This window comes from Teleopsis dalmanni, chromosome 2 (genome assembly GCF_002237135.1).
Source record: "Teleopsis dalmanni isolate 2A chromosome 2, ASM223713v2, whole genome shotgun sequence".
Taxonomy (NCBI): domain Eukaryota; kingdom Metazoa; phylum Arthropoda; class Insecta; order Diptera; family Diopsidae; genus Teleopsis; species Teleopsis dalmanni.
Genome location: NC_051847.1, coordinates 111,360,655 through 111,388,651, shown reverse-complemented (window position 1 = coordinate 111,388,651; position 27,997 = coordinate 111,360,655). Strand labels below are relative to the sequence as shown.

General features: G+C 31.9%; 7 protein-coding genes across 7 annotated transcripts; 3 read left to right on the top strand and 4 right to left on the bottom strand.

The window, feature by feature from the left end:
• The first annotated feature begins 2,253 nt into the window (after positions 1-2,253).
• Positions 2,254-5,531, top strand: LOC119675811 (SCY1-like protein 2). The gene is made up of 7 exons (XM_038087030.1): positions 2,254-2,535; positions 2,595-3,194; positions 3,302-3,504; positions 3,565-4,237; positions 4,301-4,520; positions 4,712-4,894; positions 4,949-5,531. Exons 1-7 carry the CDS (start codon positions 2,400-2,402, stop codon positions 5,451-5,453), a joined length of 2,520 nt encoding a protein of 839 aa, XP_037942958.1. The 5' UTR covers positions 2,254-2,399; the 3' UTR covers positions 5,454-5,531.
• A 3-nt stretch (positions 5,532-5,534) lies between these two features.
• LOC119675812 (beta-1,4-galactosyltransferase 1) lies at positions 5,535-7,500 on the bottom strand. Its single transcript, XM_038087032.1, has 3 exons — positions 7,118-7,500; positions 6,619-7,065; positions 5,535-6,562 (listed from the first exon to the last, which is right to left on the bottom strand). The coding sequence occupies exons 1-3, from the start codon at positions 7,401-7,403 to the stop codon at positions 6,327-6,329; spliced, it is 969 nt and encodes a 322-aa protein (XP_037942960.1). The 5' UTR covers positions 7,404-7,500; the 3' UTR covers positions 5,535-6,326.
• A 75-nt stretch (positions 7,501-7,575) lies between these two features.
• LOC119675813 lies at positions 7,576-8,455 on the top strand. The gene is made up of 2 exons (XM_038087033.1): positions 7,576-7,901; positions 7,971-8,455. Exons 1-2 carry the CDS (start codon positions 7,826-7,828, stop codon positions 8,351-8,353), a joined length of 459 nt encoding a protein of 152 aa, XP_037942961.1. The 5' UTR covers positions 7,576-7,825; the 3' UTR covers positions 8,354-8,455.
• Positions 8,456-8,818: 363 nt separating this feature from the next.
• On the bottom strand, positions 8,819-10,121 carry LOC119679481 (venom protease-like). The gene is made up of 3 exons (XM_038091862.1): positions 9,948-10,121; positions 9,619-9,889; positions 8,819-9,482 (listed from the first exon to the last, which is right to left on the bottom strand). The coding sequence occupies exons 1-3, from the start codon at positions 10,051-10,053 to the stop codon at positions 8,891-8,893; spliced, it is 969 nt and encodes a 322-aa protein (XP_037947790.1). The 5' UTR covers positions 10,054-10,121; the 3' UTR covers positions 8,819-8,890.
• A 203-nt stretch (positions 10,122-10,324) lies between these two features.
• Positions 10,325-12,138, bottom strand: LOC119679482 (probable dimethyladenosine transferase). Its single transcript, XM_038091863.1, has 3 exons — positions 11,736-12,138; positions 10,961-11,676; positions 10,325-10,763 (listed from the first exon to the last, which is right to left on the bottom strand). Exons 1-3 carry the CDS (start codon positions 11,791-11,793, stop codon positions 10,614-10,616), a joined length of 924 nt encoding a protein of 307 aa, XP_037947791.1. The 5' UTR covers positions 11,794-12,138; the 3' UTR covers positions 10,325-10,613.
• Positions 12,139-16,993: 4,855 nt separating this feature from the next.
• On the top strand, positions 16,994-20,857 carry LOC119675454 (uncharacterized protein K02A2.6-like). The gene has a single exon (XM_038086654.1). The coding sequence runs from the start codon at positions 16,994-16,996 to the stop codon at positions 20,855-20,857; it is 3,864 nt and encodes a 1,287-aa protein (XP_037942582.1).
• A 399-nt stretch (positions 20,858-21,256) lies between these two features.
• Positions 21,257-23,544, bottom strand: LOC119675453 (putative nuclease HARBI1). Its single transcript, XM_038086653.1, has 2 exons — positions 22,747-23,544; positions 21,257-21,654 (listed from the first exon to the last, which is right to left on the bottom strand). The coding sequence occupies exons 1-2, from the start codon at positions 22,820-22,822 to the stop codon at positions 21,257-21,259; spliced, it is 474 nt and encodes a 157-aa protein (XP_037942581.1). The 5' UTR covers positions 22,823-23,544.
• Between the last annotated feature and the right edge of the window lie 4,453 nt (positions 23,545-27,997).

Sequence of the window (27,997 nt, the reverse complement as noted above, 5' to 3'; positions counted from 1 at the left end):
GAACAGCACTAATATGTACTAAATGCTGTAAAAAGCATAAAACCATTAAATGTAATGAACCAAGAAATGAAAAACCTGAATGCTGCAATTGTGACAATAACCACTCAGCAAATGACAGGGGATGCGTTGTGGCAAAAGAACTACAAAATATTCGCGATAAGCAAAAGAAAGATTCTAACCAACATATAACAACTAATAGCTTGCGTACTGTCAATAAAATCGAAAATAGCAATAATATTAAGCGCATATCTAATAAACCGCATTTTTTTGATGTTTTAAAAAGTAGTGGAAGAGGCAACAATAGTCAACACATCCATAAGTACGAGGACCTGCTAACTAAAATACTTAAAATGTTAACCGAACATGATTCTTTCAATAAAAACCTCCAAAAGTGACTAGATAACCTTAAACAAAAACTAGCTATTCGATCATGAGTAGTACTTCTATTCGATTTCAGTTTATGAAATGGATTTCGAATGTATTGTCAAAACACAAAAAAGAACTAGAAATGTTATTGCACTTATAACATACAAACATATATATAGATGTTTGCTTAATCTCTAAAACACATTTCACGAAACAAAGCTATACCATATGTCGATCAAAAATTACATTGTTTCTCACACCATTCATCCTATCAATTGTGCAAAGGGAGGTTCTGCAATTATTATTAAAGAAAATACAGATCATTATGAATAAATAACTGTTTAAATTAAAACAATAAATCAAATATTGTCAATTACCGCTATTTATTGTCCGCCGAAAAACACAAAAACATCGAATGAGTAAAAAGATATTAATTTGTTCAGGGTGAATGAACAAATTAATAAATGTCAAACTTTGTAAATAGCTAAATAAATGATTATTTAACAGACAAATAAACAAAATAAAACCAGAAACCGCGTATATTCCGTAAATTCCTTTTGAAACTTGGGACAACGAACTAGGATAACCGCTTTGCTCACCCCAGCAAATAAACGACAGGAAGAGGGTCGTTACACCCGGACCATTCTCTTATATGAGCGAACTATGACCTAATCAATGATTGAAAAAGAAGATAAATTCACTCTTTATAATAAATACACCGAATGGCTATCATTCAAATTTGAACTTGAATACGAAATTAATGCTTCAAAATCAGTTTGAACTATTCAGAGGGAAGACTTGCAGTTCACCAAGATCTTAAAAAAATAAAGCCCATAAAATGTTAAGGCGCATGTGCGGGATAGAAACAAAGCAGATGGGAGGCACTTTCATCGTCCTCACCATTACTGTGGCAGGTAGGGTTGAGAGGAAGATTTAGTCTCCTAGCATGGTTACCTAAAATACAAAACGGGCCACCTTTAATTATACAGCAAAACTTATGCCAAAATCAAAAGGCATCAACCACTCTAAAGGAATAATTATTCTAACAACTAAAAAAGAAAATTACTTTGCATATGGCAGCATACGCATTCTCGTTGATAACATCAAACTTAATAAAGCATGCAAAGAACTAAAGAGAGAAATTAGCTTAATTAGCTAATGTGGTAATGCACTCTCTTAACCTTTCTTTGCTTAATGCAAAATTTCCAAGACCAATTTTTTGCAATCTTGTTCTTGTAATTATTTTTACTGCCCGTAGTTACTAAAGTCCAGCACTTCCTTTGGTTTCAAGTAATCATTGAAGAAATCATTAGGTGTATTCAGGCAAGAGATTAGTTGCTTAGTAGATTAAAAACCTTATATAAAAAAAATTAGCATTTTGATGATAATCTGTAGCATGACCGACCCAAAATGCGCAATTTGATTATTTTGTTGTATGCAAATTGCTTGGCAGCACTCGTATCAACAACAAAGTCGAAACATATGTTTACAGTGAAATACTCAAATATTCGTAAAATTTAATATCATTTAAAATTATCATATAATTCATCATATTACTAAAATTGCAAACGTGTCATATATATTAAGAAGTAGAATATTCAATTTTATACATTTTAATTATATTTTATCCCTTTAAAAATTATAGTTTTACTGAATTTTATTTATTAATTTATAATATTCTTTTTGAATTTTCTTGCTAATGTAAACGACAAAAAGCTCAATGTTACTAAGTAACTTACTATGTAAACAGTGGAAACGTAGTATAAATGAGACAGTGTGAATGTACTATTAGTATGAAACTGGTCTAATTATAGAAAAACTTTTATCAAATGTATTTCATATCTCTAAAATGCAACTGTGTCAATCCGCACTGAACGTGAATGAATTGTATTGATTTTTGATAAAGAAATAAAACAAAGATTTTTTGGGTGGGGGAATGTGTATGTCCGAAAAATTCGTAATATTTATATGTGATTTGTATAAAGATTAAGTAAATTTGGGTAAAAAGTATATTCAAAGCTTTACACTTTAATATGGAAGTATTTAATAAATTTTATTCAACTGTCAGTACAGTAACTTCGCAGCTCTCTGGTGTGACAAATTATTTGCCTGGGAATAATGTTACACGCGAATATGAAATACTCGATCAAGTATGTACAGCAGGAATAGGTATGTTACCGAAAACATAACAGAACAACATAATGTATTTCATTTTTCAATCAATACAGGTCTTATGTGGAAAGTATACAACGGTTACAAAAAGAGCACAAAACAAGAGGTATCAGTTTTTGTTTTCGAAAAGAAATCACTTGAAAGATTATCAAGAGAAGATCGGGAAATTGTGCTTGAAACACTTCGCCGTGGTGTGCAGCAACTTACAAAAATAAGACATCCCCACGTCCTAACTGTGCAGCATCCGCTTGAAGAAAGTAGGGACTGTTTGGCATTTGCGACTGAACCAGTGTTTTCATCAATATCTAATATAATTGGTGATAATATTCGTCCAGAAAATAAACTTTATGATGTCGAAATCAGACACGGATTACTACAGCTATTTGATAGTTTAATGTTTTTGCATGACGATGCAAAGATAATCCACCGTAACGTATGCCCTGAGTCTATTATAATTAATAAAAATCGAAATTGGAAATTGTTTGGTTTTGATTTTTGTATACATCACAATACAACAAGCGATGGCAAAAGCCAATGGCCTTGTCGCGAGTATTCCACAAATATCCATGCATTTGCTCAACCAAATTTAGAATATACTGCACCAGAAGTGGCTTTAAATAATATCAACACTCCAGAGAGTGATTTATTCTCCCTTGGTATGTTATATTAATTAGTATAAAAAATTTGTTCAAATAATGTCTTCTATTAAAATTATATCATATTTATTTTTAAAAATGTGTTATTTTTAAAATAATATGTGTAGGTGTGCTAATTTTCGCTATATATTCTGGTAAACCTTTAAAAATGTTTGGTAACGATTATAGTTCGTTTCGACGCTACGCAGCGGAACTAAACCAGCGAAAATATCCACCAATGAATATTGTGCCAAATGACATTACTGATAGCTTAAAAGCACTTCTACATCCTAGTCCTAGTTTGAGACCAAAATTACATGAACTTAAACAGGTATATAGTATAGTATTTAATGTATAGAATATTAAAAGCCATACAATTTTTTTATTATAGATAAATTACTTTCAAGATGTTGGAGTTAAAACGCTTAGCTATCTTGATTCCTTATATCAATGGGATAATTTACAAAAATCCAAATTTTACAAGGGTTTGCCCCAAATTATACAAAATCTTCCGCATCGTGTTAACTTACATTCCATTTTGCCACATCTTGTTAAAGAATTTATAAACTCTCCAATGATTCCCTTTGTTTTGCCTAATGTACTGCTCATAGCTGAAATGAGTACGCAAAAAGAATATGGCACTCATATACTACCTCACCTTAAACCAATTTTTAAACTAACTGATCCTATTCAGATTTTATTGATTTTTATGCAAAAAATGGACTTGTTATTGAAACTTACATCGGCTGAAGAAGTTAAATTACATGTTCTACCATTACTATATCGCTCATTAGAATGCGATATGCCACAGATTCAAGAATTATGTCTATCGGTACTACCAACATTTTCAACTTTAATTGATTATAATGCCATGAAGAATGCAGTAATACCTCGCATAAAAAAGCTTTGTCTATGCAGCACAAATATATCAATAAAAGTTAATTGCTTAGTATCAATTGGAAAGCTATTAGAAAACTTAGATAAATGGCTAGTATTGGATGAAATTTTGCCATTTTTGCAACAAATACAAAGTCGAGAACCTGCAGTAATTATGGCTATAATAGGTTGCATCAAAAATTATGACACTTAGTTTTTCATAGACTAATCTCTTTTTTTGTTTGTCGTAGGCATATACAAAATTGCGATGACTAATACAAAGCTTGGAATAACTAAAGATGTAATGGCCCATAAGTGCATACCATTTCTTATGCCGCTATGTGTAGAAAATGGCTTAACAGTTGCACAATTTAATACCATAGTTCTACTTATCAAAGAAATGTTCAACCGCGTTGAAAAAGAACAGCGTGAAAAATTGGAACAATTATCAACAATTCAAAGGGACAACAGGTTTGCACATTGTCGTTATCAATTAAATATTATAAAATAATTAATTCGTTTATTTATTTTTGTTTTAATTTTTGAGTCGTTACTTCAAAATTGTTTAAATGCGGTTATTTTTGTTTTTTAAAATATACTAACTTTTAAGTTAGTATATTTTAAAAAACAAAAATAACCGCATTTAATTCGTTTAATTTCAGACCTAAAGATGCTTCAGAAATATTAACATCCGAATTAGAAAAATCAAATTTAACAATTTCAAACTCTGATGATGACGATATGTTTTCTGAGTTTTCGATGTCAAAAGCAAATAAACCCACAACATTGCAAAATCAAAAGGAAGCTAAAGGAAAAACGATGTCATCCTCAAATGACGTACTGAAGTAATTAACGTAATAATACATTTATTAATTTTTATTAATGACTTTTTTACGCAGAATATCACATGATAACTGTTTTAAACCTGATATCTTATCATCACTAATGAACTCAAATCTGACTTGTTTAAATAATTCTACTGAAAATAAAGTCGGTTTCTCAAATGTCACTCGGTACAACAATATTTCAAGTCCTTCTACTAATGTCGGTACGTTGACTCGCAATTGGCAAAGTACGAATCCATTAGTAATGAATGATTTATTACCATCGCCATCAACGCAAAAAAAAACCAATAATAATATTTCATCATTAGATGATTTTGATCCCTTCAGCAACAATGTAGGCCCAAGTGCAAATACGTATACTTTACAAAAACCAACTGTTAATTATATATATCCATCAAATTATAAATCAAATGCAAATAATAGTATTAATTCTACAAATGTGGGTCTCACTACTTGGAACAAAACACCTGCATTAAGTCCTCAATCAACGCAGCAAATACAAGACAATAGAAATTTAAATGTACTATCACAGCAAGACATACTAAATTTTTTGAACTAACATAAATCAATGTAAAATAAAATGGTTTTATTTTTTAAATAATCGTCTACTTCTAATGAAATACATTTATGTTGTGTTTAAACTTTCTGTATTTTATTTTCTTAATCAATATTTTCATATTATACCATAAAAGAAATTAAATATATTATTTTCAACTTTTTCAAATATTTCGGAATGAAAAATAATGACCTTAAATATGAACACTTCAGATTGAACATATCTGCTCTATGGCAATACTTAAAAGTTATGAGCAACGTTCGAATGACGTTCTTCTAAGTGATATCTCCTGAGTCAATCATGATGATAACTGTTTAATAATTTAATATATTTACATTAAGATATTGCATGTAGTGTAGTGTAACTTTTTATAGCAAATATTAAGGTTAAAAGTAGAAGACAGTGAGTGGAATCGTTTATATTAAACGTAACACATAAACATGTATTAATTTTTCTTATCAATTAATGTCTCTCAAAGTATTGGAGATGTATAAACACAAGTAACGCTGCAGTAATTGGCATTAGCATATTATTGTATGCGCTAAGAAACATCTCTCCCGTACGGTAACAACTGTCACCTACAAACACGTACATTTTCAATAAATGCCCAATCTCATGTCGCCAATATGTTATTATGTTCCAACACGCGCACCAACTTGAACTTCTTTCGATTTATTACTCCGTCCGATAAAAGTAACGATGTTGTTTTACCTTGACTCGGCCAAATCATAATTAGCAGTTCATATTCATTTCTTCTCAATTTTTTACACCTATTACCGTATTTTCAATATATTTTTATTACATTCAACAATATATATAACTTATCTTTTAGTACTTGCAACTTAAATAAAAATTAAACTTTGTGTAACAGTAGTCTTAAATCTCTACTAATATGTGCGTAAATAGGCTGTGAATGCGCCTTTCATTTTCTTTGAAAGTAAGGGAATTTAAGCCGTCTATATGAAAACGTAGATGTGAAGTAGTTAGAAGCTGACCACGATTTTGATTAGGTGTTTCAGGTTTATGTCGCAACATTGTGTATCCGCTATATTTGGGTTCAAATCGGCATATACTGTATTGCTTTGCTAAGATACGTTCATAGAAATCATCATCTAATAATTAAAAGTCATTATAGAGATATTAATTTCAGAAAATGTAAATTGATTACCTTCACCGCCCCAACCTTGATATAAGTTAGACATACCATTGATAATATTATACACTTCACTACGTATGGCAACAACTCCTCCAAAAAGCGATGTATACGGTAAATTAAAACGAAATTTATCTAATGCAGAGCACATATGGCGCGGTTTTTCCGTACAAGCATATAAATTCCCAGAGTTGAGAGGTAATAGATCAACGTCATGCAGGATAAGACATGGAAACTCATTTTGTACTGCAATCGTTGCTCCAATATTAAACAATTTTGCACGATTAAATGGTAATTGATCGTTCTGTTCTACTAAAAATATACGATAATGTATTCGTTGCTGCCGCAGGTAATTGTGCATATAAGTTAAAAAAATATGCAGTTGCTCCTCACGTTGGCGGTATGGCACTATAATTGCTACGCTGAACCGTGCTTTACAGTCCCGTGGATAATATTCACCACCTAATATATGATATTGTTTAACCTTTTTTGTTTGCTTGGAAAATTAGTTTACCTGGAAGAATTTCTTCGTTTCGCAAGACCTTTTCCTGATAATGTTTTAGATAAGTATATGCGTTTTCACCAACAATTGCACTATAGTCACATTCAGGCAGTTGTTGCAGTGAAATATTATTAGTCACTTGCTCAACTAACACCTCAAATATATCTTCCTCAGTTAAAAAATCGTAGTGTGATGCGAACCGCCAAGGTAGCATACAATAAATAAAAATCCAAGTACATAAACCAAACATCGCATAATCGGCTATACGGTAATTTTTACGAAAATTTTTAAAATTCATTTTACATAACTTGTAGTTCGTTGTTATAAATGGCTTTTTATCATTTTGAACAGTAATTTGAATTCCCTTTCATCTAAGAATCAGCTGATCTATAAAATTGTATTTAATAAACAGCTGTAAAATATAATGATGTAGTTTTATGAAAGTAATCGATGCACACGGATAACTATAGAAGTACGTACACATACCTACGTTCAGACAATAAAATATGTACATATGTAAGCTTGAATGGAAGATTAGCGGGGATATCCTTTATTTATGATATAATATTTTTTTTATGTATTTAAATGTTCAATACAGAATTTGTAGCGTTACCAAATATTTCCGAATTTTAGATCAATTGAAACTGCTTGGCAATATTTACTTAACTTTTTAAAAGAAAATGACGCAAACAGTGAGATAGTATAATCAGTAACAATAAAATGTATTTTTTTAATTGGAAGTTTTGCGTCTTTTTTAAAGTTGTGATCGCAGTTTGCGGTATTTCTTCACAACCATGTGAAAACATTCAAAAAAATAAAATTAAATAAATAAATAATTCAATAACTAAATTATTTTTTCATGTAGATATGAACTGTTCAGACAATGGTTTACAGAGTTGCCCCAAATATTCCTCATGTACAAAAATAGGAGTAGAACATGCATGCGTCTGCGAACAAAATTATGTCCAAAATCTGAATTGGGGTATTACAGACGATAAATTAACATCTCAGTATTGTGTTCAGAATACAAATGGAACAAAAATTTACGTTCAACAACCAGCTAAGCCTAAAGATGTAGCTTTAGGAATTTTGATGGTGTTATTTCTAGCCACATTTGCTACGGCCATTTTATATTTGCTTAAAGTTTGTAGTCCTATAACGCGAGCCAAATACTCTTATCAAAAGTTAAATCGACGTCGTCAGAACATTCAACAGCTCCAGGAATTGGATGTGATTTCATTAAAATAGAAACTTATTCCAAAGATTGTAACCAATTATCATAATAAATTGAAGGCTTTTCTATACAATTCCAATTTTATTCCATTATTCTCCTATGTTTAAATGAAAATAATAAAGTGACAGCAAAGAATAATTATATTTAGTATTTATTATGTCAATTCATCTGTATGTATATTGAAAATAATTTCATTTACAAATCAGTTTGAAATATGAATCCACAAAAAAATGTATTTACATATTTTAAATTTGCTTGATTGATTCGTTCTAATTAAAACAACCTGAAGAAAAAAGTAACTTATAGTCATATAAAATATGTCTACATATTTAATATAAGAAAGATAGTCAGTCATTTTCAGACTAAATGAAAACACTTACGCCCTTTAGTGTTTCAAGTGTGTTGTATATGTGTTTATTTTACAAAAAGTTTAATGGTACAAAAAATTTAAATCAATATTTTAAGAAAAATTTATTGTAAATTGTTTTCTGATAAAAATCAAAATATTTTAATTATATGTCCATAAATTTTGCTATCAAACATATAAATTATCACCATATGTGTCGTTTTATCCAATCAACATATTTATAAACTCTTGTATATGCTGCAGGAACTCCGGGTGTTCCACATGACCCAAAACCAGTCGAAGTTATTCCAACCACATAATACATGCAATCATATTTGGGGTGATAGGACAACAAAGGACCTCCGGAGTCTCCGTCACATGTATCTTCCTTTTTTTTTGAACCGGCGCATATTTGAGAATCACTATTAAAACCGTCTTTTAATTTATCAATATCAGAATCTCTGGCACTTGTGTCGCAGAGATTTGATGGAAAATGTTCCAAACCAACTTTAAGTAAATAACCTGGGCCTGGCTGGGCAAATGCAATAGATCCCCAGCCAACAGCAATGAGCTTTGAAAATTCGTCTCCACTTGTTATCGGCAAGCAGGCTGGAAGTTTATATTCACTGAAAATAACAGATTTAGCGAGTTCAACTAGACCTATATCATTGAAGGCTGAATCATCATTATAATCTGGGTGTGCTATGTATCGAGCAATATTAAAATCTTCTGGTTGTGCATCATCATCCGTTTTATCAAAATCAAGTTCACCTAACCGAACGCGATTTAAGTCACCACTAGAATTTATAAATAAAATTGCATATACAAAATTACATAAAATGGAAATTCCAGACAATATAATTGATATATGTTTAACTATTTGAAAAAAATAGGTAATTCCATTTCGTTTTATACAAAAAACTACACACTCACTCATTGTACTCAAAACAATGTGCTGCTGTCAAAACCATTTTTTCGCTCACAAGAGTGCCTCCGCAAAACCAAGATATGGGTTTGTTTTCTTCGGCATAACCCAAACGAGCCATGTGTGGAAATTCCTTACCCTTTGCTGGCTTCCCACCAACAACGAAAGGTGCATACGATTTACAATTATCCTCTTCCACTGCGATTAGATTGGGTTTGTATATTAATGGTTGAAAGGTCACTTCTTTGTTAAAAACTCTTTTCTTATACTGCTCACATTCTACAAACAAATTAGTTTAGATTGACAAAATAGATAATGCATAGGTCAAGTTAGTTACTTGAAGTCTCAATCGAATTGCGCGTTTGACCCGACACATAAACTTTGTTAATTATAAATAATAATAAAAAAAAAATAAGTTTTTCATTATTTAAAAATATCTGCATTTTATGATTAGACAGAAATCCTGTTTCAACCTCTTGACTCGTCTTCAATAAATTAACTAAACTTGTTTCGCCACTTATACTTCTAGACTAGAGAAATAGCTTTGATTTTTTTTTATTGAGATAAGAGTTTATTTTAAGTTCGCAATTATAACGAACAAAGCTAAATTAAAACAAGCTTTAAAAGAAATTATTTTGTTTACTATTGGATTTTACTGTAATTGAGCTTTTGTATAACAACAATAATTTAATTCATATATTCTGTTTGTAGTTATTGAAAATGTGAGCCGTCAATCTACTATATGTTTGTAATTGTGTGTACCCCATATTTTAGTAGTTGAAGTATCATATAGCTGCTTATTAAAGGCATATATGTGGTATCGATCCAAATTACTACTCAAATTATATAGTTGTTAAAATCGGCGATTTAAAATTTACTCATTTTTGATATAAATAAAGCTAATATATTACACATAATTAAATTAGTCCACAAAATTTATAAATTTTATAAATAGAATTTATATACTAATATAACGATTTTCGAATATTTTTTACACTTAAAATTAATTAAAATGAATTCCTTCAGAATTGAATGCTAAAAGCAGTCTCATAAAGTCATCAACATCCATAGATCGTGCACGACAGGTTTCCATTCCAAGTTTTTGCAAAATATTTATGACTTTGCTTTGCATATTAAAATTTTCCTCAATGGACTAAAAAGAAAATTATATGAAAAAAGTCGAATATATATCTGGTTCACAGTGCAACATCGCATACGACAAAGTTACAGAAAATTTTTAAGATATGTTCAAACAAATGAACTTATTTCTGTAGTGGAAATTCTTTATTTTTTGCAACTTTCTCAATACGATTTACATTGCAAATCTCACATTATTAAATGAATTTTTACCATATTGTGAAGAGATAAATGTAGTTTATAATTTTTTTCTAGCATTTCCGTTACGGAACTTAGTTTAAATCCAGCCGCTAAAGTTTTATTTTTTCTCAAAAAAGCAATACGTGTAAGTCCATCCCATTCAGTAAAATTAATGGGTGGTGGTGGATTTTTTGGTTCCAATCGCACAACGCTCGATTCAACTTTTGGTGGAGGTTTGAAGTTATTTTTTCCTACTTTCATAAGCATGTCAACATGTGCTAATAGTTGTGTATTTATACTCAGACGACAATATAATTTATCCCCAGGCTTAGCGACAAGTCGTTGAGCGAATTCCCTTTGAAACATGAGCACAGCACATCTAAACAATGGACGGTGCAACAATAATTTAAAAACAAGTGGCGAACTTATTTGGTAAGGTACATTAGCTATACATAAATCGAATAAAGGTAGTTCTGCTTTTAAGAAATCCCCCAAGAGCACCTGCAACTTCGTTTGCATTGGTGTACCTTGCACCCGTTTTTGCAATTCAGCTGCCAAACGTGCGTCTATTTCACATGCAATCACTTTCTTTGCATGCTCAAGTATTTTTACAGTCATGTTACCAGTACCAGGTCCAATTTCAAGCACAATATCTGAATTTGGTCGTAAGGCCGCTTTATCCAACATTGATTTTATTACAAGTGGGTTCTTAAGAATATGTTGCCCAAAATCCTTATTATAAATGATACCTTAAATAAACAACATATGCATTCAGAATTTTTATGTATTTATGTACGAATATAGCTACCTTGTTTCTGAATTTCATTATGTATACGTGCTTTTTTTTCACTCTTAATTTTTGGCATTTTTTCTTAGAGAATAACAAAAGCTAACTCCGTTTGAAACATGTGCTCATCGTATATGACAATAAAGTAGTGTTGCAAAGCGCTGATTACTCTGGATGTTAGTTACAATAAACATTACCAGGCCTTTTCTGTAGCTCGCAAGTATGCAAGTATACAGCAAGTTGCTGGCCTATACTGGCCGAAATGTATGCATTACAACAACACTATTTTCTCTACCTTGGCCAGTATAGGTACACTGGCCACACATATCGGCCAGTAAAAAAAAAGTGTTATCTACGCAATAAGCCAACTATTGTGAACCTTCATTGGAAATTTCAACGAATATTGTAATCAAAGAATATCTTTAAGGTATTCTTTGTTTGCAATCTTATATCAAAAATTATATGTAAATAAAAATTCAAACAAAATTCATAAATTTCAAAAATTTGAAAATTAGAAAAAAAGAAAAATATCAAGGTCTTACTTTGAAATTTTAACATTTTTACCATTCCTTTTAATTTTGTATTCAATTTAATTTTTATTTATGTTAATTATTTATTTTAATACAAAATGTAATTAATTGCATTATGCTATTTTTTCAATTTGTCAAAACATAACACTAGACATATTGCAACAGTGATGCTAATGTCTCGCTTAACGAATATAGGCCAGCATGTGTTTTTAACCACACTTGCGAGCTACTGAAAACGCCTCTTGTGTGCATTTGAATTTATATAAAAGTAATTTTATATGCAATATAATTTTGTTGTCGGACAGTTAAATTCATATGATCATGAAAACTTTAACCAAAATGAGAAAATATTAAACACCGTCAACCTGAAAAAACGTCAAGGTGTGCAATAATTGTTTAAATTTAGTGAGGCATTGCGGAAATACAAGACCGTGAATAAATTCGTTTATATAATTTTCAAGCTTGTAATATCACTAGTTAACGCTAAATGGTCAGTATTTAACACTGTTTTATTTCTCTTGTAATTGTCTTACAACAATTTGTTTTTGTTTGCTTTTTTAACGATTGTGTATAGTATTTATTCATGTATTGCATTTTTTAATGAACACAAAAATTCAAAATTCATTAATAAATAATTAACGAATGACTTCTTCACAAACATTAACCTGTCACAAATTTTATTAAAAAATTTATTTTTTTTAAATATTTTAATATACTCATTAACATTAGCAACAGTTGTAAATATTAAACAACTGCCTAGAGTTTTCCATTTTCTTCCAAAAATCATTCACAACAGATCAGTTTTATGATTTGGCGTCATTGTAGCGCGAAGGGGTTATTCGTTAATCACTTTCAGGAAAGTGGGCTTACTTTAGCGCTGTTGTTTCGTTTATTGACGCTGTCATGAGTTGTTTTTCCGGCTTCAAGCTGTTGTATGTTAAATTTAACTGTTTCCAATCTTTAGTTTTATAGTGTTAAATTTAAGTCTTTAAAATCAAATTTAAATCATAATTGAAGCCATAATCTTAGTTAAGATCATCACTTTTTCACTTTACTTCTTCTCCATTAAACTTCATGTTTCAGATCAACAATTAAAAGTTTCGCTCAGGTCATCATTTATATATCTTAGTTCAAATTATCATGTTAAACTTATTATTTCATATCAATAATTAAAACTTTAGTTCAGATTAACATTTTAGATTTCTTAGTTCAAATTATAATTTTTGACTTCTTAAATAAGACGACAAATCAAAACTTTCCAAAACTTCCAAAAGACTTTCCCTTTTGAAAATCTTAGTTAATCTAAACACACCTAACTTGGTGTGTCACCTAACGTTTGGCAATGTCATAAATTGCTTCATATAGGTTTGCAATTATTTCATAATCACAATTTATGTAATTATATGATTAAATTAAATTTCGTTATCAATTTAATATTATATGAATATATTACTATTATATTTAATATTATATGATTGAATTAATTACTAATTATGAGAACTTGAAGATGTATTTAATTATTTGTACATTAAAATATAAAACATAATTAGATATTTAATAACATGGTGTTTATTAATATACTTCATGATATCATGGCTACTATAGGTCATAGTACTGTCCTTACTACCATACATATTAATACCATTTGCACTAACAACAACTATGGTTGGGCTACTGCCGGTGTTTACTCACCTCATAATAGGCAAATCTTTCATCAAAAATCAAATTAATAATAATTTGGAAGAACTTGTGCATTGAATGCACACAAAGCCAAACATATACTTTAGGAAAAATGTATACAAAAGCAAAGACTATTTGTTTGAACTCAGCAAACATTTTCAATCGCGAAAGAATCTTGCGCGAATCGTAATGCTGAGCAATTTAATTGCGGAAGAGCACGTCTGAGAGTCGCAGACGATGCTTTCGTTGTGAGAACTTGTCCGTTTATCCGTGAGTCACTTAAAAGCGTAACAAATTACGCATCTGTATGCATCGCGTATGCATCGCGTATGCATCGCAGAGAAGCATAAAAACTTACTCTTTCGTATGCATCGCAGAGGAGCGTAAAAACTTGCTTTTCTATATGTATCACAGAGTAGCGTTACTCTGCTACTCTGTGAAATAGAAAATAAAATAGAAAATAAATAGAAAATAAAATAGAAAATAAAATTTAAAAGTTGAGGTTAATGGTTTTAATAAACCATAAATGATTAATTAAAATTATTAAAAACAATATCAATAAATTTTAATATATATTTATAATTAATTATATATTTACAAAAATAAAATAATAAGAAATAAGTATTAAAAGTAGTTCAATATTTCTTATTGATAACTTAATGCTATTATTAATTAAATTTTTTAAAATACTAGAGATAGATATTAAATAAGATATTACTAAGGTCGTGTGCGAGTTAGGCTAAGTTGCGTTCTAAATGAGGAAAATTCTAAGTTGTGTCGATAATGTATTGATGTGTCGATACGTGTTGATAAATGGCAAAATGTATGCAGTGCAAAAAATCCCAAAAAATCTCCCATTTGGTTTAGCATCAACTTAGCCTAACTCGCACACGACCTAAATATTAATATACAGCTATAGTATGTGCAGCGTACGCACGAATAATATTACATGTGTCCTTTTACTCCCAATTTAAATGATCGATCTGGTGCATCCATTATAAATATTCAAATATTAATTACAATTTCAATTTAGAAATAAAATTACATTGTATTTAGTACATTACATATTTAAAATTATTAACTTTAAATAATAAGAAATCAAAATATTACTTACCTATATACGAGGGTGGTTTGATAAGTCAGTGACTTTTTGATTTCCCGCGCAGTTACTCCAAATGCAACAGTGCTGCCGTCAGCTGTAATCTACCAGTGGGCAACTTTTTCGTGAATTTTTACGAAAATGGAAAAAATGAATTCCATTTCTTTGGGATTTGGGATCGTAATGCTTAATCAGCATACGAAATTCACTTTTTTCCATTTTCGTAAAACTTCACGAGGTTGTCTGCTTTGAACGGCTATCAAACACCAACTGAACGACGTAGCTTGCTCAAAATTAAAAAGTTGCCCACTATTGCATTTGCAGTAACTGCGCGGGAAATTGAAAAAGTCACTGAACAATCGCTTAACAATCGTTCAAGTGCGTAATAGAGGAGTAACTTAAAAACACATTCGCCAAACAAACGTCGAGGCGAGTAATAATTGCACTTTAAGAATAAAGAAAGAAAAGCGACATATGGAAATATTATATTACAGAAAAAGCAGAAAGAGTAATAAGGCGAGTAATAAGCGACGCATTTTGACGATTAGCGATAAATGAATCGTATAAATGCTGGCTGGGAATTTGTGTGTCCATTCAACAGTAAAAAACTCTTCTTCGTGTCTGTCTGATTTCCTCTTAACTAAAACGAAACAAAATTTTGTGAATATATAAAACAAAAAATTGCTTTTCACTGATTGCCCTTTCGTCTCGATGCAGCAAAACAATGAAAGCATAAGATTGCAAAACAGAAAATCATCACCATATTAATCGCACAGGCCTCCAACTTAACAATATGAATAGAAGCTATAGTGCCTATTATGAATTGTCTATCGCTGATAGACAGTAGAAAAAGTTCTACTGCTGATAGACAAAATCAAATTTTGGTATTATGAATTGCAAACCGATAGAAGTTTTTCTATCAGCGGTAGACAAATTTCTCTACTGCATTTGAGCAGTAAAAGTTTGTCTATCGTATAAAATAAATGCTGTTAAAACGCTTTATACAGTCAATTTAACATATAAATTTAATATAACTTAAATATTACTAATTTAATAGTTAGTAATAATTCATTTAGATTTAATATTATATAATATATCATTTTATATATCTGTTTTCAAGTGTAGTGTATTATATATTGAGAGTAACGGTTGTTACATTTTTGTTTTTTTATCTTATTTGCTTATGTTTGCTTATTAGTCCAATGCAGGAAGCCATTGATAATTTGGTGGATCTAAATCAGTCTACGGATCCCAAGGGCTTTGAGTTGGGGCTGCCAAATGAAGTTAATAATTTCGAAATTGTGGAAGAGCAAAATGCGGGAAATGGTAGTGCAGAAAGTGAAGATGAAGTTTATCTGCCACCAACTAGTAAAAAACGGAAAAAGGTAGCTTCTAACCAGACAAGACTAGAGCTACTAAACAATGCCCAAACAAATGCCCAGGAACTATTTTATAAAGATGTCTCTAGGGGACTAGAAAATATTGAAAATCTTTTAGTAAGAGAAAGCATTAAAAAGCAAGAGTATTGTGATCGAAAACTTGCTCTAAAAGAAGAAAAATTAAGAATATTTAAAGAAAATGCCGACAAAAGAAATAAATATCGCTCTCTTAAGCTTCAACTGCTTAAAGAAAATATTAATGCTAATAATTTATGTAGTATATTCGATAATGGCAACACTGCATAAAGAAATAGAGAAAGAAGTAAAAAAGACAAAATGCGTAGTTGTTGTCGGAATCGTGCAAAGCAGAGTAAACGTGCTGTGGTGTAATCATAATATTTATTAAGATTAAATTGTAAATTATTATAATACTTTAAGTAATAAAGTATATGTTGTTATATATAAGAACATAACAAAGTTGGCGACGAGGATAAAAATTAAAGGATGGCGAGGAGTTTTGGGGTATTGGATCAATTTGACGTTGCGTCGGGGAAGTGGAAGACTTACAGGGAGCAAATGGAGTTTTTTTTTATGGCAAATGAAATCACAGACGATAAAAAGAAAAAAGCAATCTTTTTAGCGTCATGTGGGCCGGAAACCTACACAATATTAAAATCGGTTGCCACACCGATTAATATTGTAGAGGAAACATTCACATTTGAAGCGGCAACTAAGTTATTGACCAACTATTTTTGTCCGGCAGCGAATGCAATAATTGAAAGGTTTAAATTTTATCGGAGAAACCAAGTAGAGGACGAATCAATTATTGAATATTTGGCAGCGCTAAGGAAATTGAGCCAAGACTGCAATTTCAAGGATTTGGAAGAAATGTTACGAGACAGACTAGTCTGTGGCATGCGCGATGAAAATTTACAAAAGCGGCTCCTGGCGAATGACCAGTTAACACTAAAAATAGCGCAGGAGGAAGCTATAGCATCAGAAACAGCACAAAAGAATGCGACGGAACTTAAAACGTCAGCCAGCCTACCAGGGTTGAATAAAATTTCAAGCAACAAGGTAAAACCAAATCGTGCTCCAGTGGACCATATTCAGAATTGTTATCGTTGTCGAGGAAATCATCATTCAGATCAGTGCAAATTTAAAGACGCGGAATGTTATTATTGCAAAAAGCGTGGACATATTGAGAGAGCTTGTATAAAAAAAGCAAAAACCAAAAAGCCAGCAACAAATAATGGAAGAAGACTAAACAGAGTAAATCTTTTAGATACAAACCAGGAAACTCAAAAGACAGAGTATTTATGGTCAATGTTCGTTAAAGGTAGTCCATCGGTCAAGAGAGTGATTACGATAAGTAAGTCACCGGTACAAATGGAAATAGATTCGGGGGCAAGTTACTCAATAATAAGTGAAAAGTTATTTAGAGAAAAAATGCCGTATATTCCGCTAAAACCAAGTCAAATACAATTAAGAACTTGGGGAACAGAGAAAAATCTTAAACTGAGTGGAGAAGCAGAAGTACCAGTCTCGGTTGGGAACGTCACAAAGAAACTAAAGTTGTTAGTAGCAGCGGGTGAAGGTCCGGCTCTAATCGGTCGAAATTGGTTTAACGATTTGGGAATTACTATAACCAGCAATTTATGCAATATAGAATCAACTATTCCAGTAGAAGTGATGAACTTCAGTTCAGTTTTTGATGGAAATCTTGGAGATTACAAGGGAAATCCTGTGAAGTTACAAATGTCAGTTTCAAGTAAACCGAAATTTCTTCGATATCGACAAGTGCCGTTTGCACTAAAACTCAAGGTGGAAGCAGCATTAAAGAAGTTGGAAGATGAAGGCGCACTACGTTCAATATCCTTTAGTGAGTGGGCAACACCGGTTGTACCTATAATTAAACCAGATGGTAGCATACGCATTTGTGGAGATTATAAGTGCACAGTGAATCAAATGCTTTGCAAGGAAACGTATCCATTACCTACTAATACAGAAGTGCTAGCAACATTAGCAAATTGTAAGTGGTTTACAAAGCTGGATTTAGATCGAGCGTATACACAGGTGAAGGTTGACCAAGAATCAGCAAGGATACTTACATTAAACACACATCGCGGACTTTTTGAAGTTACAAGATTACCGTTTGGAATTTCAACGGCACCAGGTATATTTCAACGGGTGATGGAAGGAGTTCTTAAGAACATAGATGGTGTGATTATTTATTTAGATGACATTCTAATTGGCGGAACAACTTTGGAAGAGTTGTGGGATAGAACACGAACTGCTCTGAAACGTGTACAGGATGCAGGATTGAAGCTTAAAAAATCAAAATGTGTTTTCGCAGTACAAGAGATAACATTTTTGGGGTTTAAGATAAGCCGAGAAGGAGTGCGTCCAACTGACGAAAAGGTGAAGGCAATAGCTCGAGCACCAGAACCAATAAATAAACAGCAGCTACAAGCTTTTCTTGGGTTAATTACATTTTATGATAGATTTTTACAAAATAAGGGCGATCTATTGGAACCGCTGTATCGACTATTAAGAAAAGAGATACCTTTTAAATGGGGTAAAGAACAGAAATTAAGTTTTGAACGAGCAAAGAAACTATTACAATCAAAAAATCTTTTGGTGCATTATTCGGCTGACTTACCACTGATATTATGCGGAGACGCATCACCGTATGGAGTTGGAGTTGTTTTGGCACACAAGATGCCGGATGATAGAGAAGCACCGATTGCTTTTGGCTCCAGAACATTACAGGGCGCGGAACGAAATTATTCACAGTTGGATAAAGAAGCGCTAGCGATTATGTTTGGTGTGCAAAAGTTTCATCAATTTTTAAGTGGTAGACAATTTACAATAATGACTGATCATAAACCACTAGTGGGATTATTTAATCCAGAAAAACCAATATCACAGCATATATCACCCAGAATGTTAAGGTGGTCGTTAAAGTTAGGCGCTTACCAGTACGAGATTAAATTTCGAGAAGGGAAACATCACCAGAATGCAGATGCATTGAGCCGGTTACCTTTAAATGATGTAAAGCTACAAATACCGGAAATACCTGAAATATTATACTGCAATGAGGCTGAGGAACAGTTTTTAATCACTGCGAAAGAAATTGCACAAGCAACCAGAAGAGATCCAATACTATCAAAAGTAATGTGGCATATCCAAAGGAAAGATACAGTTTTGCCATATAAATCAATCCAGTTTAAACCGTTTGTGAATAAAATCCAGGAACTATCAGTGAATGCACAATGTTTGTTATGGGGAGCCAGGGTAATAATACCAGCAACACTACGTCCCAGAATACTTGAGATGTTGCACGAAGTTCATCAAGGCATGTCGGCAATGAAAGCAGTTGCGCGAAGCTATTTTTGGTGGCCTGGTTTAGATGAAGATATAGAAATGTTAGCCAGACGTTGTGAAAAGTGTGCATGTAACAAAAAGAATCCTCCAGTAGCAGCAGGTAAACCATGGCCAGCAACGCTAAGGCCATGGTCACGGTTACATATTGATTATGCGGGACCCTTTATGGGTACATATTTTTTTATCGTCGTAGATGCTCATAGCAAGTGGGTAGAGATAAAAATAACCAGTAAAATAAATGCGATTAGAACAATCGAGTTAATGAGAGAAATATTTGCAACACATGGTATACCAGATACCATTGTGTCCGATAATGGGCGAACGTTTGTGTCAGAAGAATTTGAGAAATATTTAAAACTTAGCGGTATAAAGCACATACGTACGGCACCGTATCATCCATCGTCAAACGGGCAAGCAGAAAGGTTTGTACAAACCATTAAGAATCACCTTAAGAAAATGCAGTCTTCAGACATCAGTAAGAATTTGGCAAATATACTTTTGCATCTGCGTACAACTCCTAATGCAAATTCAAATTTGAGTCCAGCAGAAATCTTGATGGGAAGGAAGTTGAAAACATTGTTAGATCATTTGCACCCCAGTGATCACAACACTCAGAAGCAGCTAAATTCTGATGAGTATTCCAAACAAATAAAACCAGTTCGCAGTTTCCAGTGTGGTGAAAGTGTTTGGTATCGAAATTTTGGAAGAGGTGAAAAGTGGATGCCAGGGATTATACAATCAACAGGAGATCGCAACTACAAAATTCAATCAAATAGTGACATATTGTCGAGACATATTGACCAGTTGCATAAGCGAGTTTCGGAGACACCGACAAGGTTAGAATCCAATATAACTCCAGTAGCAGTAACTTCAGTGGCACAACCGGAAGAGCAAGACGACCAAGTAAGGGCAGGTCAGTCATCAAATGAATATATCCTACCAGATAGTCAAGTAGAGGGGTCATTAGAAGAAAAAGATGAAAGAGATGAAACATTAAAATCGCGACCGTACCGGCAGAGGCAACCGCCAAAAAGGTTACGGGACTATTTGATGGGGGAGGAACTGTAGTATATTCGATAATGGCAACATTGCATAAAGAAATAGAGAAAGAAGTAAAAAAGACAAAATGCGTAGTTGTTGTCGGAATCGTGCAAAGCAGAGTAAACGTGCTGTGGTGTAATCATAATATTTATTAAGATTAAATTGTAAATTATTATAATACTTTAAGTAATAAAGTATATGTTGTTATATATAAGAACATAACAATTTAATTTAATTTAATGTACATATGTAAATATTATCACATATTATAAAAATATTAAAGTATATATAAATATAAACAATTATTTCTAGATTATTTAAGTTTAAGTTTAATATATTAATATATATATATTAATAAAATATTTTTAAAGAATATTTGAATTGGATTTTATACTTTTAGAGGAGATGTAATTAAATTTCAATTTTTTAATGCATAATTGAACGTGCATTTTCGTCCCTTAACAAATGCGGATTTGCGCCCAATGGCGAGTCGTCATTCGAAATTTCCAATGGATCATCTTCCGGCTCATTATCATCGTTATCTTGATATATATCTGGTGGTGTAGGCTCGGACAAATCGTATTTAATGCAAATGTTGTGTAATGCTGCACACACATGTATTACTTTTTTTGCTTTTTCTGGTGTATAATGAAGACCTCTAGCTCCAATTAAGCATCTGAAACGATTTTTAAAAGTGCCACTACATCGTTCTATGATCTCTCTTCCTAGGACATGCTTCTTATTAAATTGTTGTTCTGCAGAGCTATCTGCAGGGTTCCGGTATGGTGTCAAAAGATATGGTTTTAAGGGATACCCTGAGTCTCCTGAAAAATTAATTCAATTAATAATTTGTTTTAATATTGTTCTCTTTGGATCCCGTACAATTTGACGATCGCTCAAAAAAAGGCTCGTGTCGAAAAAGGTGCAAAGAAATATTGAAAAAATACGTTCGCGGTGCTTCAAAAGACGTTTAAAGGATCGTCACAGGTAACGAATCATGGATCTATGCGTGTGAGCCTGAAACAAAACAACAATCCACCGTGTGGGTGTTCGAAGACGAGCCAAATCCAACGAAAGTTGTTCGTGGAAAAAGCACTTCGAGGCAAATGGTCGCAAAACTGGTCATGTGGCGACTGTTCCGCTTGAGAAACGAAGGACGGTCACTTCTGAGTGGTACAACACAATTTATTTGCCTGAAGTCTTCGAAGAAAATCGAAAAACGAACAAGAGACATGGCACCTAATGACTTTTCATTCTCACACATCAAGAAAAAAATGCGTGGTCAACGATTTTCGTCGCCAGAAGATGCTGTTGAAGCGTTCAAAAACTATGTGTTGGAGGTGTCTTAATCGGAGTGGAAAAAGTACTTCAACAATTTGTTTGAGCGCATGAAAAAGTGTATAAATCAGTATGGAGAATACTTTGAAAAACAATAAAATAATTTTTGATGATAAATATTTGCATTTTCATTATTAGGCCAGCAGTCTCGTATATTAGTAAAAGAGAATAATGAAGCCACAGTGAACATTTTGGGAATATACCGTGAAATATTTGCAAAATCACTGGAAATGCGATAACAACTCTTTTATAAAACGGCAATACGTTCCATTGATGAGGCTATAATGAATGTAAGTGTTTATAAAATTTTTCAAAAAATATTTACAATGCACTTTTGTTTTTAGCTTCCATCACGAATAAGAACTTTTAGCAAAAGGAAGAAAAGTTCAGAGTGGTGGGATATTGGAAGTTCTGCAGTTTTATGACGATGAACAATGGATTGCTGATTTTCGAATGAATCGGCAAACATATTTCAGACTCGTAGATTTACTTAAGGATAGAATGGCACCAGTAGGAAATACTTTCGTTGAAGGGTTGTTTGTTGAAAAAAAAATAGCTCTTGCAGTTTACAAACTTACCTCTTGTGCTGAACACCGTGTAACTGCAAGGCATTTGAAAATCAAGTCGGCAAAATTTTATCCTGAGCAAACACATCAAAATGTGAACGCATAGCCTCGAGATTTGAACAAAAATTTAAACCGCCGAACATTATTGGTGTTATAGGCGGCACTCATGAGCCAATTACACCTCCACAAAACGGTTGTGCAGAATTTCGTAACAAAAAGGGTTACAGTGCAGTGCAAGCTATTGTAGATGACCAATTATTTAGAAATATTGCAGCATAAAACCTTGGCTGTACACATGATGTATCAGTTCTTAGGAGCAGTTCTCGGAATTTACAACACCCCCAATGAAGCTATGCTTTTTAAACTTCCTTGTCATATTATTGATGATGCAGCTTATTCGTTTTGCAACTGGATTATGGAAAATTAAAGGGACGAGTTAACTCCTGAAGACACATCCTTCAACTTATATTTGAGTCAAGCACAAATTGTTGTGGAACAAGCATTTGGGCACTTAAAAGGAAGATGAAGAATGCTTTATAAGAAGAGCGACCTGGATGTTTATAACATGCCGCATGTGATAATACCGTGCGGAATTCTTCACAATTTTGTGGAGATATCGTTATAATTCCTCATTGGATGTAGAAAGAGTCCACGGCGAAAGTGAATATCCTCAGCCTGTACTTATATATAATTGATAAAATTCTTCAGTCCGGATATCTTATATTTCACTTATACTAAACTAAAATATTTTAAATATAAAGTCACCATTTGAGTAAAAGTAAGATTTAAAAATGGATAATAAAAAATGAATATTTTTAATGAATTTAGATTCTTGGATGCAATTAGGCTTTTAATTGAACTTTGAATCACCTCATTGCTACTATATACCATATTTTCATTATGCTTATGCTGCTCTTTCAACATTTTGGTTTTCCATTCACACATTAGTATTCATTCTTTGTCGAAGCCAATTAAGTGTACATAAAGAATTAAATTCAAAATTTCAATTTTGCTCATCTTTATTGTCATTTAAATATTTCTATTTCTATTCGCCTGCAATTAGCAAAATTAAAGTTCAGTAACAAAATATTTATTTGTATCATGAATTATCATTCACGTGTTCAACGCTACTCTCAATGTCTAGAGTATCGTACCCGCTATATTCAAGAACTGATGATGGCCTTGCGTCAAGTATTTCGCACATCAAGCGATGGTATTCCATGTAACTGTTATCACTACAATTATTTTTTTATTTTTTTTTATTTCAAAGAGTTGTCTTTTTAATGCCTGCGACTTTTGTTTTTTATTTGCTGTACATTTCTCTACCAGCCACCGATTTTCATTTCTTGGTGAACTATTTCATAAATTGTGTCCTTTCTTTTTTGTTTTTTATTAAAACATACATTTATTTATTGCATCTTCTCTTAGAATGAGACTAACAATAAGTTGTACAATCTTATAACTAATTATATAATATTACAAATTTTAATTTTTCCTATACATAATATAAAATAAAATAAAATAAGTAAACCTTATATCACGAACCTCACTTAGATCAATGGGTTAAATTTCATTGGAGTAAAAGTTAGGTGGTTTATTAAGAAAGCAGATCAACTTTATCAGATTACTTAAAAGAAAGGTGCGGTTTTTGCTTCAAGCTATTGAATATTAATTAATGGCTGGACGATCAGCTCTTTGTAGGCGGGAAATAATGGATAGAAGTGCGAGATTTCTTGCTAAGAGATTAACATGCTCTGTCAGCCTTTTATTGTATTTTTTGCTTATATTGTCAAATTCAGCTTTAAAAAGGGGAATTTGTAGACTAGCACTAGCATTACCAAATAGCTGGATACCATAAGTCCATATTGGTTTTATGATGCTGTTATACAAGAATATTTTATACTCTAGACACAGGAAAGATCTGTTATTAATGAGCCAATGCAACTTAGAGGCTTGGAGCTTCATCTGAATTTTTTTAGCTTCAATATGTTCGCGCTAAGTTATTCGTCTGTCTAGGTGAATGCCTAAGTACGTTATATTATCTGTTTGTGGTATGGGAATGTTATTTAATAAAATTGTTGGAGACGTACTCCGATTTAAGGTAAATGTGACGTGTCTACATTTTCGTTCATTAATTTTAATTCGCCATTTTGACAGTCATTTCTCCACCCGAAATAATTGAGATGGAAGTTAGTTTGAAGCTAGCACAACGTTTCTGTTTCGGCATAAAATTGCCTTATCATCAGCAAACGTTGTGTTGACGACTGAGCTATTTATTGGGATATCAGATATGTGAAATACATACAAGATAGGGCCAAGAACACTTCCTTGTACAACACCAGCTTCTATTTGGAAATTATTAAAAGTATATGATTTACATTTAACTTTAAAGCTTCTATTATGCAGACACGATTCTAAAATTGAGTGGAAATTTGCAGATAATGAACAGCGTATCTTATATATGAGCCCATTATGCCATATTTTATCAAATACTTGTTTAACGTCGAGGAATACCACGGAACAATTTTCTCTGAGCTCAAATGCGTGTCTTATTTCATTCGTTATATCACTTGCTCAATAGTTCTATATTTTTCCCTAAAACCAAACTGATGGAAGGGTATTAGGTTTTGAACGTCAAGGAGTTTAAAACCGAGATTGCGTCCTCAATATGAGACTTACACTTTATCTTGTAATTTGTGTGTATGTGTGAATTAATGTACTTTTTATATTTCAACCAGTTTGTTCTAGGATTTGTAAGGCTATAGGAACAGTCATATAACTACAGATCATCAAGTAAGCAAAATGTAACTGGAGAATGGTCAGAAGACAAATCGCAGCTTGTGTATGTTGAGATAGAATTTCTGCTTATGCCTTTGGTCACGGCGAAGTCTATTAGGTCTGATATTTTATTGTTATCAGCAGGCCAATATGTTGGCTGCCCAGGAGAGATTACGTCTAGTGCATTTTCCCTAATTAGAATGGAATTGTGGAGCTGTTTTCCACAATTCACGAATCTGTGGATTACAGATTCGTGAACCCCAATACGTGTGCTTGGCGTTGTAGTCTTCCGCCGCAAGAAATCTCACCTAGAGTTAAGAAGTAATCCTTAAATTGGGTCTCAGTAATGTTGAAGCGAGGGGGGCAGTAAACTGCCGATACAATTAAATTTTTTCCTTTGTGCTTAAGGTGTATTAATGTGGCTTACATATAATTATGAGCATATGTACCTAGAAAATTGTGTTTTAGACGCCTTCGTATCAAAATACATGTACCACCATGTACTTTGCCATGGTTTTATAAAACAAATAACCAGGAATAGAAAAGAAATTTTTGTTTGTTAGATGCAGGGTTTGAATTGCTTGCTGAAAATTAGCAAAAGCAACCATATTTTGACTAATGCATAAATATTAACCAGTCGATTTTTGTCAAACGACTAATTGCTAACGCATTGCATATGAAAATGAAATAAAAATATGCATTAGCAACAGCAAAAAACGTAAACTGGTTTCATTTTGATTGCTTGCTAATAGTCAATTTTACATTTTTGACTATTATGCATTTGGAATATATGCAACTTGCTTGCTTATGCGTTAGCTGCTTGTGTTTTGCTATTAGCAAATGTATATGGATTTCTTCTTTTTGTTTTTGTTTTAAGGGAATGTGTACGCATTATTTCTTTGTTGGTGCATTGAATATAGTTGTGCAAAATTGTAAGTAATGTGTGTGCGTATAATTTGTATGCTAATTAATATATTTATCTGTAAATAAGATTATGCTAAATTTATTTTTTTTTAATTATAAATCCCTATTGAATATAATGAAAAATTTGATATTAATTATTAATTATTATATATATGTATATATATATATATATATATATGTTTATATTTGTGGGAAAATTTTAAGTAATATGTAGAACATATTATATACAAAGTTGCCGTTATTCTAAAGTGTTTCATTTTAATCGGTGTATCATGACTTAATAAATTCGCAATTCTTCAACATTTTAATATAAATAGTGATAGCGATTTAGCAGTTCGACTTCTTCGTACAGCTCGTTGGAGATGCTTTTCAATACAAATTTTTTATTAAATTTTTCTTCTAAGCCACGACAAATAGGGTCAATAATCTTTCTCATATTTTCCGAATTAAGGACATTAAATGGAATAGCGAAATAACTCTTTTTTGCTCATTTCGATTTTAATTGTTTGTTTTCGGAATGATTTTTTCACAACTATTGCACTACTACTTGAGCTGGAATCTTCATTTTTATTTATATTTAACTGGTGCATATTTTTTAAATGTGTTCTTAAATTAAATATTCTGTCCCTCTTCAACGAATGTTTGCAAATTTTACAAACTGCTAAATCGCTATCACTATTTATATTAAAATGTTGAAGAATTGCGAATTTATTAAGTCGCGGAGCCATGATACACCGATTAAAATGAAACACTTTAGAATAACGGCAACTTTGTATATAATATGTTTTACATATTATTTAAAATTTTCCCACAAATATAAACATATATATATATATATATATATATATAAATTAATAATTAATAATTAATATCATATATATCATATATATCATATATATCATAAATTTAATAATTAAAAAAAACATAAATTTAGGCATAATCTATTTACAGATAAAATAATATTAATTGCATACAAATTGTACGCACACACATTACTTACAATTTTGCACAACTATATTCAATGCACCAACAAAGAAATAATGCGTACACATTCCCTTAAAACAAAAACAAAAAGAAGAAATCCATATACATTTGCTAATAGCAAAACACAAGCAGCTAACGCATAAGCAAGCAAGTTGCATATATTCCAAATGCATAATAGTCAAAAATGTAAAATTGACTATTAGCAAGCAATCAAAATGAAACCAGTTTACGTTTTTTGCTGTTGCTAATGCATATTTTTATTTCATTTTCATATGCAATGCGTTAGCAATTATCCAAGCAATGCAATTAGCAACAGCAATTCAAACCCTGGTTAGATGTGTTTCTGAGCAAAGCATTACATCCACACTTTCTCGGGTCATGAAGTTTGTGAGTTCAAGTTTATGTTGGCTTAAGCCATTTGCATTCCATGTACAAAATTTTAAAGTACTCATTTATTAGACAAAAACATTTGCATTAATTGGCTTTGCATTTTAACTATCTCGTTAAGAGTAGTTTGCATGATTGACATGAACTGAGTTAAGCTCTGGGTGAGAGTGGAGATCATAATTTCTAAACT